Below are 15,807 nucleotides of genomic sequence, written 5' to 3' on the forward strand. Positions count from 1 at the left end.
CGAAACACAACCCAACCAAGCCGCACTGCTTCTTAACACAGCGCGCATCCAACCCGGAAGCCAGCCGCACAAATGTGTCGGAGGAATCACCGTGCACCTGGCGACCTTGGTTAGCGTGCACTGCACCCGGCCTGCCACAGGAGTCGCTGGTGCGCGATGGGACAAGGATATCCCTACCGGCCAAACCCTCACGACGCTAGGCCAATTGTGCATCGCCCCACGGACCTCCCGGTCGCGTCCGGCTGCGACAGAGCCTGGGCGCGAACCCAGAATCTCCGGTGGCACAGCTAGCGCTGCGATGCAGTGCCCTAGACCACTGCGCCACCAAAAACAACAAAAAGAAGAAGAAACTGTATTATGAAGCCAAGATCAATATTATAAAGAACGGTGGAAAAAAACTTTGGAGTACTTTAAATGAAATGATGGGCAGAAAGACAAATTCAACTCCATCTTTCATCAAATCAGATGGGTTATTACATTTACATTTAAGTCATTTAGCAGACACTCTTATCCAGAGCGACTTACAAATTGGAAAGTTCATACATATTCATCCTGGTCCCCCCGTGGGGAATGAACCCACAACCCTGGCGTTGCAAGCGCCATGCTCTACCAACTGAGCCACACGGGACCACTTTATCACAAAACCATTTGATGTTGCCAATTATTTTAATGATTACTTAATTGGCAAAGTGGCCAAACGTAGGCAGGAAATGCCAACAACGAACAGTGAGTCATCGTATTCATGCATAAAAAAAATAATAATGAAAGAAAAGCATTGGAAGTTAGAATTTTGTAAGTTAGTGTGGGAGAGGTGGAAAATGTATTGTTATCGATCAATAATGACAAACCTCCTGGCATTGACAACTTAGATAGAAAGCTATTGAGGATGGTAGCTGACTCTATAGCCACTCCTATCTGTCATATCTTTAATCTGAGCCGAGAGAGAAGTCTTTGTCCTCAAGCCTGGAGGGAAGCCAAAGTAATTCCGCTATCCAAGAGTGTCTATAAGCATGCTGCCAGCTATTAGTAAACTTTTGGGAAAAATTGTGTTTGACCAAATACAATGCTATTTCTCTGCAAACAAATTAACAACAGACTTTCAGCATGCTTATAGAGAAGGGCACTCAACATGTACTGCACTGACACAAATGACTGATGATTGGTTGAAAGAAATATAATATATAATATATAATATGATAATAAGAAGATTGTGGGAGTTGTACTGTTAGATTTCAGTGCAGCGTTTGATATTATTGACCATAATCTGTTGTTGAAAAAACATATGTGTTATCGCTTTTCAACCTCTGCCATATTGTGGATTCAGAGCTATCTATCTAATAGAACTCAAAGGGTTTTCTTAAATGGAAGCTTCTCTAATGTCAAACATGTAAAGTGTGGTGTACCGCAGGGCAGCTCTCTAGGCCCTCTACTCTTTTCTATTTTTACCAATGACCTGCCACTGGCATTAAACATCAGCAACCACAGCTAATGATGTCACTGAAACCCTTAACAAAGAGTTGCAGCCTGGTCCTGAACATCTCTAAAACTAAGAGCATAGTTCCCTAAGTTCTAGACCTCAGCTGAATCTGGTAATGAATGGTGTGACTGTTGAACAAGTTGAAGAGGCTAAATTACTTGCCGTTACCTTAGATTGTAAACTGTCATGGTCAAAACATATAGATTCAATGGTTGTAAAGATGGGTAGAGGTTTGACTAATAATAATTTGACACACACATGGGCTGGTGGCTTCCTGTAAACAAACCTGTCTCTATGCCACAGACAGTGTCACTGTGGGTTGGATGTGTCAGTACAGTAAGCCTATTTGAACAGGATTGTGTGTGCACAGATGAACACCCTCGCCATGGGAGTTCCTAATACAGGTGTATGTACATTATAGTCAATGTAAATCAGGGATGGGCAACTCCAGTCCTCAGGTCCTGATTGGTGTCACACTTTTGTCCCAGCCCCAGCTAACACAACTGACTCCAATACAATAATCAACTAATCTTCAGTTTAGAATGCAATTAGTTTAATCAGCTGTGTTTGCTAGGAATGGGGACAAAGAGTGACACCGTTCCGGCCCCTGAGGACTTGAGTTGCCCATCTGTGATGTAAACGGTAGTCAGTATTGTCTTGTCTTACCACTGTGATTGTATATCTGTACAGGTCTATGCAGTGGGAGGGTATGATGGCCAGAGTCGTTTAAGCAGTGTGGAGTGCTATGATTCCTTCTCTAACCGCTGGACAGAGGTGGCTCCCATGAAGGAGGCAGTCAGTTCACCGGCCGTGTCCAGCTGTGCTGGGAAACTCTTTGTCATCGGCGGAGGGCCAGACGACAACACTTGCTCTGACAAGGTGGGTAGAACCATACACATGGATAACTGGCAAGGTGGGTAGAACCATACACATGGATAACTGGCAAGGTGGGTAGACCCATACACATGGATAACTGTCAAGTTGGGTAGACCCATACACATGGATAACTGGCAAGTTGGGTAGAACCATACACATGGATAACTGGCAAGGTGGGTAGAACCATACACATGGATAACTGGCAAGGTGGGTAGACCCATACACATGGATAACTGTCAAGGTGGGTAGAACCATACACATGGATAACTGTCAAGGTGGGTAGACCCATACACATGGATAACTGTCAAGGTGGGTAGAACCATACACATGGATAACTGTCAAGGTGGGTAGAACCATACACATGGATAACTGTCAAGGTGGGTAGAACCATACACATGGATAACTGTCAAGGTGGGTAGAACCATACACATGGATAACTGTCAAGGTGGGTAGAACCATACACATGGATAACTGTCAAGGTGGGTAGAACCATACACATGGATAACTGGCAAGGTGGGTAGACCCATACACATGGATAACTGACAAGGTGGGTAGAACCATACACATGGATAACTGGCAAGGTGGGTAGAACCATACACATGGATAACTGGCAAGGTGGGTAGAACCATACACATGGATAACTGGCAAGGTGGGTAGAACCATACACATTGATATACAGTTGAAGTCGGAAGTTTACATACACTTAGGTTGGAGTCATTAAAACTCGTTTTTCAACCACTCCACAAATTTCTTGTTAACAAACTATAGTTTTGGCAAGTCGGTTAGGACATCTACTTTGTGCATGACACAAGTAATTTTTCCAACAATTTTTGGAATAACTTCCTGACTGATATTACAACACATGGTTCTCTAATAACCCTCTGACTGATATTACAACACATGGTTCTCTAATAACTTCCTGACTGACATTACAACACATGGTTCTCTAATAACTTCCTGACTGATATTACAACACATGGTTCTCTAATAACTTCCTGACTGATATTACAACACATGGTTCTCTAATAACTTCCTGACTGACATTACAACACATGGTTCTCTAATAACTTCCTGACTGATATTACAACACATGGTTCTCTAATAACTTCCTGACTGACATTACAACACATGGTTCTCTAATAACTTCCTGACTGACATTACAACACATGGTTCTCTAATAACTTCCTGACTGATATAACAACACATGGTTCTCTAATAACTTCCTGACTGACATTACAACACATGGTTCTCTAATAACTTCCTGACTGATATTACAACACATGGTTCTCTAATAACTTCCTGCCTGATATTACAACACATGGTTTTCTAATAACCCTCTGACTGATATTACAACACATGGTTCTCTAATAACCCTCTGACTGACATTACAACACATGGTTCTCTAATAACTTCCTGACTGATATTACAACACATGGTTCTCTAATAACTTCCTGACTGATATTACAACACATGGTTCTCTAATAACCCTCTGACTGATATTACAACACATGGTTCTCTAATAACTTCCTGACTGATATTACAACACATGGTTTTCTAATAACCCTCTGACTGATATTACAACACATGGTTCTCTAATAACTTCCTGCCTGATATTACAACACATGGTTTTCTAATAACCCTCTGACTGATATTACAACACATGGTTCTCTAATAACCCTCTGACTGACATTACAACACATGGTTCTCTAATAACTTCCTGACTGATATTACAACACATGGTTCTCTAATAACTTCCTGACTGATATTACAACACATGGTTCTCTAATAACTTCCTGACTGATATTACAACACATGGTTCTCTAATAACTTCCTGACTGATATTACAACACATGGTTTTCTAATAACCCTCTGACTGATATTACAACACATGGTTCTCTAATAACCCTCTGACTGATATTACAACACATGGTTCTCTAATAACTTCCTGACTGATATTACAACACATGGTTCTCTAATAACTTCCTGACTGATATTACAACACATGGTTCTCTAATAACTTCCTGACTGACATTACAACACATGGTTCTCTAATAACTTCCTGACTGATATTACAACACATGGTTCTCTAATAACTTCCTGACTGATATTACAACACATGGTTCTCTAATAACTTCCTGACTGATATTACAACACATGGTTCTCTAATAACCCTCTGACTGATATTACAACACATGGTTCTCTATTAACTTCCTGACTGATATTACAACACATGGTTCTCTATTAACTTCCTGACTGATATTACAACACATGGTTCTCTAATAACTTCCTGACTGACATTACAACACATGGTTCTCTAATAACCCTCTGACTGATATTACAACACATGGTTCTCTATTAACTTCCTGACTGATATTACAACACATGGTTCTCTATTAACTTCCTGACTGATATTACAACACATGGTTCTCTAATAACTTCCTGACTGATTGATTCCTGACTGACACATGGTTCTCTAATAACCCTTTGGCTGATATTATAACACATGGTTCTCTAATAACTTCCTGACTGATATTACAACACATGGTTCTCTAATACCTTCCTGACTGATATTACAACACATGGTTCTCTAATAACTTCCTGACTGATATTACAACACATGGTTCTCTAATAACTTCCTGACTGATATTACAACACATGGTTCTCTAATAACTTCCTGACTGATATTATAACACATGGTTCTCTAATAACCCTTTGGCTGATATTATAACACATGGTTCTCTAATAACTTCCTGACTGATATTACAACACATGGTTCTCTAATACCTTCCTGACTGATATTACAACACATGGTTCTCTAATAACTTCCTGACTGATATTATAACACATGGTTCTCTAATAACCCTTTGGCTGATATTATAACACATGGGTTGAATAAGGTTGGTTTGAATAAGGTGGCTGTTTTTCCAGTTCAAGTACTGTACAGCGAATCCCTATAGCTGGAGGACAGAGGACTAGATAAAATCACAACACCTCCCTATAGCTTTTTGGTTCCAGGTTGAACACTTTGGTCTACATGGAACCAGAAAGGGTTCTCCTATGGAGACAGCTTTTAATGTATATCAAATGTACACAGAACAGACAGGGCTTCCTGACATACAGGATGGTGTTTTTATCTCCCTTTTGATACCCCCTATCTAAGGGGCACCCCTATGGCATCAATGATGTACAGTCCCTCAGTGATATAGTCCTGTGTGGCTCAGTTGATGGAGTAAGGAGCTTGGTTCGGTCCCCACAGGGAACCAGTATGGAGAAGGGAAAAAAAGTATGAAATGGATAAGAGTGTCTGCTAAATGACAAAAGTTGTGTTTTTTACAAAGTGTCTTAGACTAGGAGTACTGATCTAGGATCAGTTTTGCCTTTTAGATTATAATGACAGGGGACCTGATCATAGATTAGCACTCCTACTCTGATATGAATACGGGTCCAGGAGAGTGATATCTCCTGGATGTAGTGCGGCAGTCGGTTTTCTCTCCTCTTGGAACCAGTGGTGATGTCTGATAAATGAACACAGACAAAGGCTGCATTGCTCTGTCTCTGTGTCTGTGTCTGTGTCTGTCTCTGTGTCTGTCTGTCTCTGTGTCTGTCTGTCTCTGTGTCTGTCTCTGTGTCTGTCTGTCTCTGTGTCTGTCTCTGTGTCTGTCTCTGTGTCTGTCTCTGTGTCTGTCTCTGTGTCTGTCTCTGTGTCTGTCTCTGTCTGTCTCTGTGTCTGTCTCTGTCTCGGGCCGTACAGATATCACACTTGGGCTCTGTTCTAAAAGTATTTGAAAAGTTCTATTTCCTTTCCTAGTCCCCTTTGTCTCTTTTCCTTGAAATGTGTCACCTTTCCTATAGTCTCATTTGTCTCCTGTCCTAGAAAATGTGTCACCTTTATCTAATCCCCTTTGTCTCCTTTCCTAGAAAACGGTCACCTTTCCTATAGTTTAACTTGTCTCTTGTCCTAGCCGCCCCTTTGCATCGCAGGTTGATATTTATTGTCATGAATCTTGCTCTAGCAGAACTGAGCCAGGCAGAACTGAGCCATTTCCGCTAGATGGGCCAGCTGTAAAAAGTATTTTAAGCACTTGCTCTGTTTATGACCGTTAAAGTGAGAGAAAAACAGGCAGGAAGAGAAAGAAGGGGAGGGAGGGATGGTTTGGCCGGGAGCTCTCATAGTGTTTTGCATATCTTGCTGTAATACTTTCCACCACTGAAAGGATTAGAAAATAGGTCAACTGAAATATTATTATTGATTAAGGTGTGCTTCTACACCTGCATTGCTTGCTGTTTGGGGTTTTAGGCTGGGTGTCTGTACAGCACTTCGAGATATTAGCTGATGTACGAAGGGCTATATAAAATAAACTTGATTTGATGATTAAACTGAGATGTACGTGTGTTGACATGTCCGATTCCATACCTCTTGCTTGTACAACCTGTCTGTCCAACGTTTCTGCATGTTCCAAGTGTTTCTAAGTTTTTTACCAAGATCCAAGTAGGAAATAAATTGTTGTACTGCATAATGTTTTCATGTGTTATGCTCTGAGTCCATGTATCCATGCACAGCTATACTTTTCAAACCACAGTTTTTGAACCTGACATAATGAATCAATCATTAATCCACGTGATATCTCTAGGTCCAGTGCTATGACCCAGAGGCAGACACCTGGGTACTAAGGGCAAGCATCCCCATCGCGAAGCGCTGCATCACGGCGGTCTCCCTGAACAACCTGATCTATGTGACAGGAGGTCTCACCAAGTCCATTTTCTGCTACGACCCTGCAGAGGACTACTGGATGCACGTGGTGCACACATTCAGCAAACAGGTAATGATGACATCAGCTATGATACTGGGAGACTTTCATTTCAACTTCAGAGCTGCTATGAGGTAACAATAGTTTATGAAAACAAATACAGTGTTCACATTACATTATAACTGGAGATTTTTGATTTCACCCCCAAAAAAGGAGGGAACATTGATGAGGAACATTTACCCTCTCTCTCTTCCTCTTTCTCTCTCTCTCTCTTTCTCTCTCTTTCTCTCTCTCTCTCTTCCTCTTTCTCTCTCTCTCTCTCTCTCTCTCTCTCTCTCTCTCTCTCTCTCTCTCTCTCTCTCTCTCTCTCTTTCGCTTTCTCTTTCTCTCTGTCTTGGTCTCTCTCTCTCTCTCTCTGTCTTTCTCTCTGTCTTGCTCTCTCTCTCTTTCTCTCTGTCTTGGTCTCTCTCTCTCTTTCTCTCTGTATTGGTCTCTCTCTCTCGGTCTCTCTCTTTCTCTCTGTCTTGGTCTCTGTCTCTCTCTCTCTCTGTCTTTCTCTCTGTCTTGGTCTCTCTCTCTGTCTTGGTCTCTGTCTCTCTCTCTCTGTCTTTCTCTCTGTCTTGGTCTCTCTCTCTCGGTCTCTCTCTCTCTCGCTTTCTCTCTCTCTCTCTTTCTCTCTCTCTTTCTCTCTATGTATCTCTCTCTCTCTCTCTCTCTCTCTCTCTCTCTCTCTCTCTCTCTCTCTGTCTTTCTCTCTGTCTTGGTCTCTCTCTCTTTCTCTCTGTCTTGGTCTCTCTCTCTCGGTCTCTCTCTTTTTCTTTCTCTCTGTCTTGGTCTCTCTCTCTCTTTCTTTCTCTCGGTCTTGGTCTTTCTCTCTCTTTCTCTCTGTCTTTGTCTCTCTCTCTGTCTCTCCAGGAGAGCTGTGGCATGTCTGTGTGTAATGGGAAGATCTTCATCCTGGGTGGGCGGGGTGAGAACGGCGAGGCCTCAGACACCATCCTGTGTTACGACCCGGCAACAGGCATCATCACCGGGGTAGCCGCCATGCCTCGCCCCATCTCCTACCATGGCTGTGTTACCATCCACCGTTACAACGAGAAGTTCCTCCACCGACCCTGACCCCACACACACACACACACACACACACACACACAAACACACAGGCTTATACATAAACACGCTTTCAGACACACTGAAAAAAAGATGTATTGAGACACACTCTCTTTAAAAATGCTGCAAACAGACATGCACGCATAATCACCCCACTCACACACACACGTTCTGTATTCATCTCAAGAAGCAACTTGTTTAGAAATTCAGACCACCTACAGCCCCAGTTTCTGATTAAATTATTCACTCATTGTCTTATGTAGCAACTCTCTCTGTGGTTGGTATCATGGAATTCCTGTTATGCTACTGCAGATCCATCTCTGTCAGTTGTTGTTTTCTGGAGAACCAAATCACAGACCGTCTGTTAGGCCTCCAGACGCCACATCAGTATGTCAGCATCAGTGTGTAGGCTGTGGGCATTCCTGGGCCGGTAGCAGCTCCTCAGCTGCTCTTCCTAAGAACCAGAGATTCTGGTCTTTGAAAGTAAACAAAGTGTTGCTTTTCGAGATGATGTATGTTGTCATGTGCTGACAGGGAATAGTGATAGTAATCAAGAACAAAGATCTGATTCAGACTTGAGAGAAATTAATTGGAACCTGGCTCTGATTGACCAGGGGGTGGTACAGGAAGGATTTTAAAAGGCAAAAGGTTATACTCATCACTCCATTGGCTGTATTCCAACTGTCTTAAAATGGCCTTAAAATCACTTGATAGTATCATGGAAACTGATAACAGTACATGTATCATGGAATGTATGGGAGTCCTTTTACCTGGAAGCCCAGAGGGTAGGGATGGAAGCTAGAGGTTAAAAATGTGCTCGAACTGAGTTTCATGACTTCAATTTGATATGCAGTTAAGCAGTGATTGTTCGGTATAATTATACAGTACCAGTCAACAGTTTGGACACACCTGCTAATTCAAGGGTTTTTCTTTATTTTTACTATTTTCTACATTGTAGAATAATAGTGAAGACATCAAAACAATGAAATAACACATATGGAATCATGTAGTAACCAAAAAAAGTGTTCAACAAATCAAAATATATTTTAGATTCTTCAAAGTAGCCACTATTTGCCTTGATGACAGCTTTGTACACTCTTGGCATTCTCTCAACCAGCATCATGAAGTAGTCACCTGGAATGCATTTCAATTAACAGGTGTGTTAATTTGCAGAATTGATTTCCTTCTTAATGCATTTGAGACAATCAGTTGTGTTGTGACAAGGTAGGGGTGGTATACAAAAGATAGCCCTATTTGCTAAAAGGCCCCAAAAATATATTTTGATTTGTGTAACACTTTTTTGGTTACTACATGATTCCATATGTGTTATTTTATAGTTTTGATGTCTTCATTATTATTCTACATTGTAGACAATAGTAAAAAATTAAGAAAAACCCTGAAATTAGTAGGTGTGCCCAAACTTTTGACTGGTACTGTATATATTTTAATAGCTGATTGGAAAAACAGAGGCCATGTCCAAATAGTATGAAATGTCTTACTTCCATTGTCAATTACATGATTGAAAGGAGGCAAGGCAAGGAGGCCATATGAGAGCATTGGGACGCAGCCAGAACCTTTGCTGTTGTCTCTGCTCCTCTCTCCTCTCCTCCTGCTGTGGTCTGAACTCTGAATCTACTCTCTCCTATTTCAATTTCCTGTCAGAGCTTCCCTTTACTTCCTGTTTCCTTATCATCTATTTTCTCCTCATATCCTACCTCTTAGATTTTCATCATCTTTCCCGGTCGCCCTCCCTTTAATCTTTGGTACACACACACACTACCGTTTAAAAGTTTGGGGTCACTTAGAAATGTCCATTAAAATAACATCAAATTGATCAGAAATACAGTGTAGACATTGTTAATGTTGTAAATTACTTTTGTTGCAGGAAACGGCAGATTTTTTATGGAATATCTACATAGGCGTACAGAGGTCCGTTATCAGCAACCATCATTCCTGTATTCCAATGGCACGTTGTGTTAGCTAATCCAAGTTTATAATTTTAAAATGCTAATTGATCATTTGAAAACCCTTTTGCAATTATGTTAGCACAGCTGAAAACAGTCGTTCTGATTAAAGAAGCAATAAAACTGGCCTTCTTTAAACTAGTTGAGTATCTGTAGCATCAGCATTTGTGGATTCGATTACAGGCTCAAAATGGCCAGAAACATTCTTCTGAAACTCGTCAGTCTATTCTTGTTCTGAGAAATGAAAGCTATTCCATGCGAGAAATTGCCTAGAAACTGAAGATCTCGTACAACACGGTATACTACTCCCTTTACAGAACAGCGCAAACTGTCTCTAACCAGAATAGAGTGGGAGGCCCCGGTGCACAACTAAGCAAGAGGACAAGTATATTAGAGTGTCTAGTTTGAGAAACAGACACCTCACAAGTCCTCAACTGGCAGCTTCATTAAATAGTACCCGCAAAACACCAGTCTCAATGTCAACAGTGAAGAGGCGACTCCAGGATACTGGCCTTCTAGGCAGAGTTGCAAAGAAAAATCCATATCACATTTCATGTATGTTTTCATGGAAAACAAAGACCTAAGTGACCCCAAACATTTGAACGGTAGTGTACCTATATACACACAATTAAACACACACACAGACATTATTTTTTATTTTGGAATTTATTAAATTATATTTCGTCTTTTTTTTACCATTGGATATTTGTACTGGCGTAGCTTTACCTGTGTGTTTGTTGCTCCATGTGTTGGATAGTTGATCTGGATGTTGGGTGTGTGGCTGATTTAGTCCACTTCAGATGTCTTCGTATATCAAGACTGTTCTGAATGACTGGTACAGTATATCATGTGACTTTTACCGTATGTAAACAGCGTTACGTCATAATAGACTGTTTGCTATTGTGCCGCTTACCCAGTGGCCTTGCTTCATGTTTGCAAATTCTATAGAACTCTGTGCCATACGTAGACGGTGTCACCTCTCACCTGTATACTCATGTAATGTACAGCTCATGTACACAGTGTAGCTCGGGGTAACCATGGTGACCTCCAGGTGTGTGCCGTCTGCTCAGGTAATACACTGGCACCAGTGTATTACCTCACACAGGATATGATTGATTGGCAGGTGTGACGGCAGAAATGTCTTTGTGTTGATTCTGGTCAGTAAAAGTCTCCTTTTACTTTTGGTGTCATTAGAATAGAGATGTATTGCTGTGAATTGGGTAACTTTAAGCCTTTTTATTTACTCCATTTTGATTTAAATGTATCTGTCTTTGTTGATTGTGTTTTTTTTGTATCCGAGAGCCCCAATTGTGCACTTTCACTATTATATGTAGAGTGAAAATGAAAATATCACAATGTAAATATGATTTTAGATTTTCTTTGTTTACTGTATCAGTAAATGTTCTTTGCTTTCATGTGACGTATGTGAGTATAGTGAATGGAGCCAGTCAGCAACTCCTACTGGTCTGTGCCTGCTATTCCTCTGATTCCTCACAAAGAGCACAACTATAATATGTGAGATGAAGATCAACACAGGGAGAGAGAAGGGGGGGTGCACTCCGTTATTGGGTAATGGGTAAGGGACGGTTTTGTTACTCAATTATGATTTGACTAAATAAAATGTTATATAAATTTAAACAAAATAAATGTAAGATGCAATAGAATAATATTAGGATATATCTGGATCTGACAATCAAAGTGAAATGAAATGCTTGTTGGCTTAATCTACATTCCAGACATTCATGTAGATGGCTGATTTGATTTTTGTGTGAAATTCACAGTGGTAAACCACCGGAAGCAATATTGGATTAGAGGAATGTTGGAATTCTTCAGAACCCCTCAAGTGTAACCTCATTCTCTCCCAGAATTCCTAGCTCAGGGTTTTAACTCAGTGGCACACAACCAGAGGAGGCTGGCAGGCGAGAGAGAGAGAGAGTGTGTGAGTGCGTCTGTGACTTCATTGAGTATTTACCATAACAGGACAAAACAACATTGTCCTCATGTCTATGTATCACCAGGATTTATGTTTTTCATTGTTAGCAGTGTAGAGGTTTTCATGTTTCTGCCTTGTTGAGATGATCCTTTTGTTCTGATCATATTCGTACTCTTTCTATAGCTGTTATTGCGGTGAGTGCTGGGATAAGGGTTAGGATTGTGTGTGATTGCGTGATGCTTGTTTATGACAATCTGTCCCATGCAAATGGTCTCTACTCTATTTTGGATGACTCTCAGTGGGCAAGGCCTGGACAGGGGAGAAGTGATTTTGGATGACTCTCAGTGGGCAAGGCCTGGACAGGGGAGAAGTGATTTTGGATGACTCTCAGTGGGCCAGGCCTGGACAGGGGAGAAGTGATTTTGGATGACTCTCAGTGGGCAAGGCCTGGACAGGGGAGAAGTGATTGATGGATGTGAATGCAGCGTTAGGCCTTTGGCTCAGATCAAATCCCTCAGGTGACGTTGTTTTGAACCTGCTTCTATGGGAACCTGGATTTCAACTGTGGATTTGATGAACTAGTGCAGCCTAAAGTTCTTGTGTACAAGAAGGGGGGGGGGGGGGGGGGGTAGTACTATCTGGAGAATGCAGTTCTTTATACCTTAATGGAATAAGCCAATATTGGATTAAAGTATGTATGATGTGATGTTTGTATCTTTTGTTCTTCTGTTTGTCACTGAAAAGTAACTTGGACTGTCTGAGCTACAGAATATCAGACTGTAATTGCTCACTTGTGTAAATGAAGCATCAATAAAGTTATTCTTTATAATGAACTTGGTGTACAGTTCTATGATATATTGCAATACAATATGTAAAATACCATAGCTTAAAAACATGAATGGCAGAAATACTATGATATAGTGCAACTGTGTTAGATAAAACAAGACATACACTAGTCTTATAATCACAGTGATTGGAAGAATGTAAAGATACGTGTCTGTCTGCCTGTCTACCACCGCCACTAAACCTATAGCCTGGAACAGAGAGGAGATTCCAAAGAAATTACACTACTATTACACACGGTACAGGGTGGCTATTACAGTATTGTCGGTGTCAATTACCTGTCAATCGTCAAAGGAATGTTACCTGGGGAGATGTTAAATGGAAATGCCTTATCGCACTTTAATCAAATGATGACTCGTTCAAGATTCCAGAGAATAATTCCACTACTTTGGAAAAGTGTTTTATTGTGGCTTTAGACTGAGGCTTTGTTCATGGATATCTGCTTTGCTCTTGGCATTTTCACATAGGCTACACATTTTCACATAGGCTACACATGTAGAGCTGTACACTCTCAGAAAAAGGGCTCCAAAAGGGTTCCCCGGCTGTCCCCATAAGAGAACCCTTTTTGGTCCCAGGTAGAACCCTTTTTAGTTTCAAGGTAGAACCCTTTTGGCTTCCATGTAGAACCATCTGTGGAAACGGTTCTAAATGGAATCCAGAAGGGTTCTACCTGGAACCAGAAGTGTTTTACTTATTACCAAAAAGGGTTCTTCAAAGGGTTATCTTAAGGGGACAGCCAAATAACCATTTTAGGTTCTAGATAGCACCGTTTTTTCTAAGAGTGTAGGCTACACATGTGAATGCATATGTTGATAAACCCAGGGGAAACCATCTGTTGTGCTGGCAGAGACTGGAGATTGGCTACAACAGGTGGTGTGACGATAGCCTGGGTACCGGTCTGTTTAGCTATCATTCCACTGATTGTCATGTCAAACAATGTTTGGCTTGGCAATTCAATCAGGAGTTGGCAAGAGAGCAGAAACAGACTGGCATCCATGCTAGTGTGATGATGGAATTCATGGATAGGATGAAGTTGTCCCTAGCCACTGATCTAAGGTCAGTTTTGAGTCCCATCCACCCCAGAGCCATCTGGCTCTGATCCACCCTAGCCCTCACTGCAATACACCCCTAGGACAGGATGGGGGTAATCTGATTCTAGATCTGTGCCTATGGTGTTTATATGTTTTCTTACAGGCTCTTCCCAACAATGCAGAGAGAAAGAAAATAGAGAAATAATAGAACAGTTTAAAAACTATTAATAAATAAATAATAAATACACCACAACTATATACACGGGGTAACAGTACCCAGTCGATGTACAAGGTCATTGAGGTAGATACAGTTGAAGTCAGACGTTTACATACACTTAGGTTGGAGTCATTAAAACTAGTTTTTCAACCACTCCACAAATTTCTTGTTAACAAAATATAGTTTTGGCAAGTCAGTTTGGAATTCTACTTTGTGCATGACACAAGTAATTTTTCCAACAATTGTTTACAGACAGATTATTTCACTTATAATTCACTGTATCACAATTCCAGTGGGTCCGAAGTTTACATACACTAAGTTGACTGTGCCTTTAAACAGCTTGGAAAATTCCAGAAAATTATGTCATGGCTTTAGAAGCTTCTGATCGCAAATGGGTCTTCCAAATGGACAATGACCCCAAGCATACTTCCAAAGTTATGGCAAAATGGCTTAAGGACACCAAAGTCAAGGTATTGGAGTGGCCATCACAAAGCCCTGACCTCAATCCCATAGAAAATGTGTTGGCAGAACTGAAAAAGCGTGTGCGAGCAAGGAGGCCTACAAACCTGACTCAGTTACACCAGCTCTGTCAGGAGGAATGGGCCAAAATTCACCCAACTTATTGTGGGAAGCTTGTGGAAGGCTACCAGAAACGTTTGACCCAAGTCAAACAATTTTAAGGCAATGCTACCAAATACTAATTGAGTGTATGTAAACTTCTGACCCACTGGGAATGTGATGAAAGAAATAAAAGCTGAAATAAATCATTCTCTCTACTATTATTCTGACATTTCACATTCTTAAAATAAAGTGGTGATCCTAACTGACCTAAGACAGGGAATTATTACTAGGATTAAATGTCAGGAATTGGGAAAAACTGAGTTTAAATGTATTACGCTAAGATGTATGTAAACTTCCGACTTCAACTGTATGTACATATAACTAGGAAAAAAGTGACTAGAGGTCCTGGATGGCAGGGAGTTTGGCCCTAGTGATGTACTGGGCCCGTACGCACTACCCTCTATAGCGCCTTGTGGTCGGATGCGGAGCAGTTGCCGTACCATAAACATAAACATAGACCTTTCATACTCTGTGTATACAATCTTCAACTAACTGTAACGATATCATATTAGTTAAGAGGTAGTGGCAGGACTGAATGTTATCTGTTTGACAAAATGCCATTTGGTTATTATTAAAGGTTGGCATACCACCGTTGCTCCTACTTCACATACCTTGAATGTTATTCTAATACAAAGTGGTTACATGAAAACCTCAGACATTCTCCTCTGGTTGTATGGCAACAAACCCACGTGGATTTAATAGCGGAGAATGAAACAGTGGCTCAGAGGTTAATCAGGTTCAATTTCAAATCAGCAATGCTTTCTTTCAAATGAATGACTGTGTGATCCAATAAATCCAGTATAGAAAGAAGATATTTGGCACCAGCTTGCGATTCTTCTCACATCTCATCTCAACCACACACACTGTCATGAACCAGACTTCCTTATCTATACATGTATACTCTCTCTGGCGTACATCATGTCATTTCAGGACATTCAAATATTGTTATGGTTACTGTGACAAACAAATGTGGCACAAGCCACTATT

General features: G+C 41.0%; 1 protein-coding gene across 4 annotated transcripts in view; it reads left to right on the forward strand.

The window, feature by feature from the left end:
- The window catches only part of LOC139550260 (kelch-like protein 24), a 48,596-nt gene extending 35,655 nt beyond the window's left edge, over positions 1 to 12,941 (forward strand). For 3 of the 4 annotated variants that reach the window (XM_071361037.1, XM_071361036.1, XM_071361038.1), the window contains exons 6-8: positions 2,168 to 2,356; positions 6,985 to 7,173; positions 8,017 to 12,941. In XM_071361037.1, the coding sequence (XP_071217138.1) occupies positions 2,168 to 2,356; positions 6,985 to 7,173; positions 8,017 to 8,220 (582 nt within the window). In that variant the 3' untranslated portion in view covers positions 8,221 to 12,941. The remainder of the gene's footprint in view (positions 1 to 2,167; positions 2,357 to 6,984; positions 7,174 to 8,016) is intronic. The other variant, XR_011669995.1, reaches the window with a different exon arrangement.
- The last annotated feature ends 2,866 nt before the right edge of the window (positions 12,942 to 15,807 follow it).

Source organism: Salvelinus alpinus, chromosome 23, assembly GCF_045679555.1.
Source record: "Salvelinus alpinus chromosome 23, SLU_Salpinus.1, whole genome shotgun sequence".
Classification (NCBI taxonomy): Eukaryota; Metazoa; Chordata; class Actinopteri; order Salmoniformes; family Salmonidae; genus Salvelinus; species Salvelinus alpinus.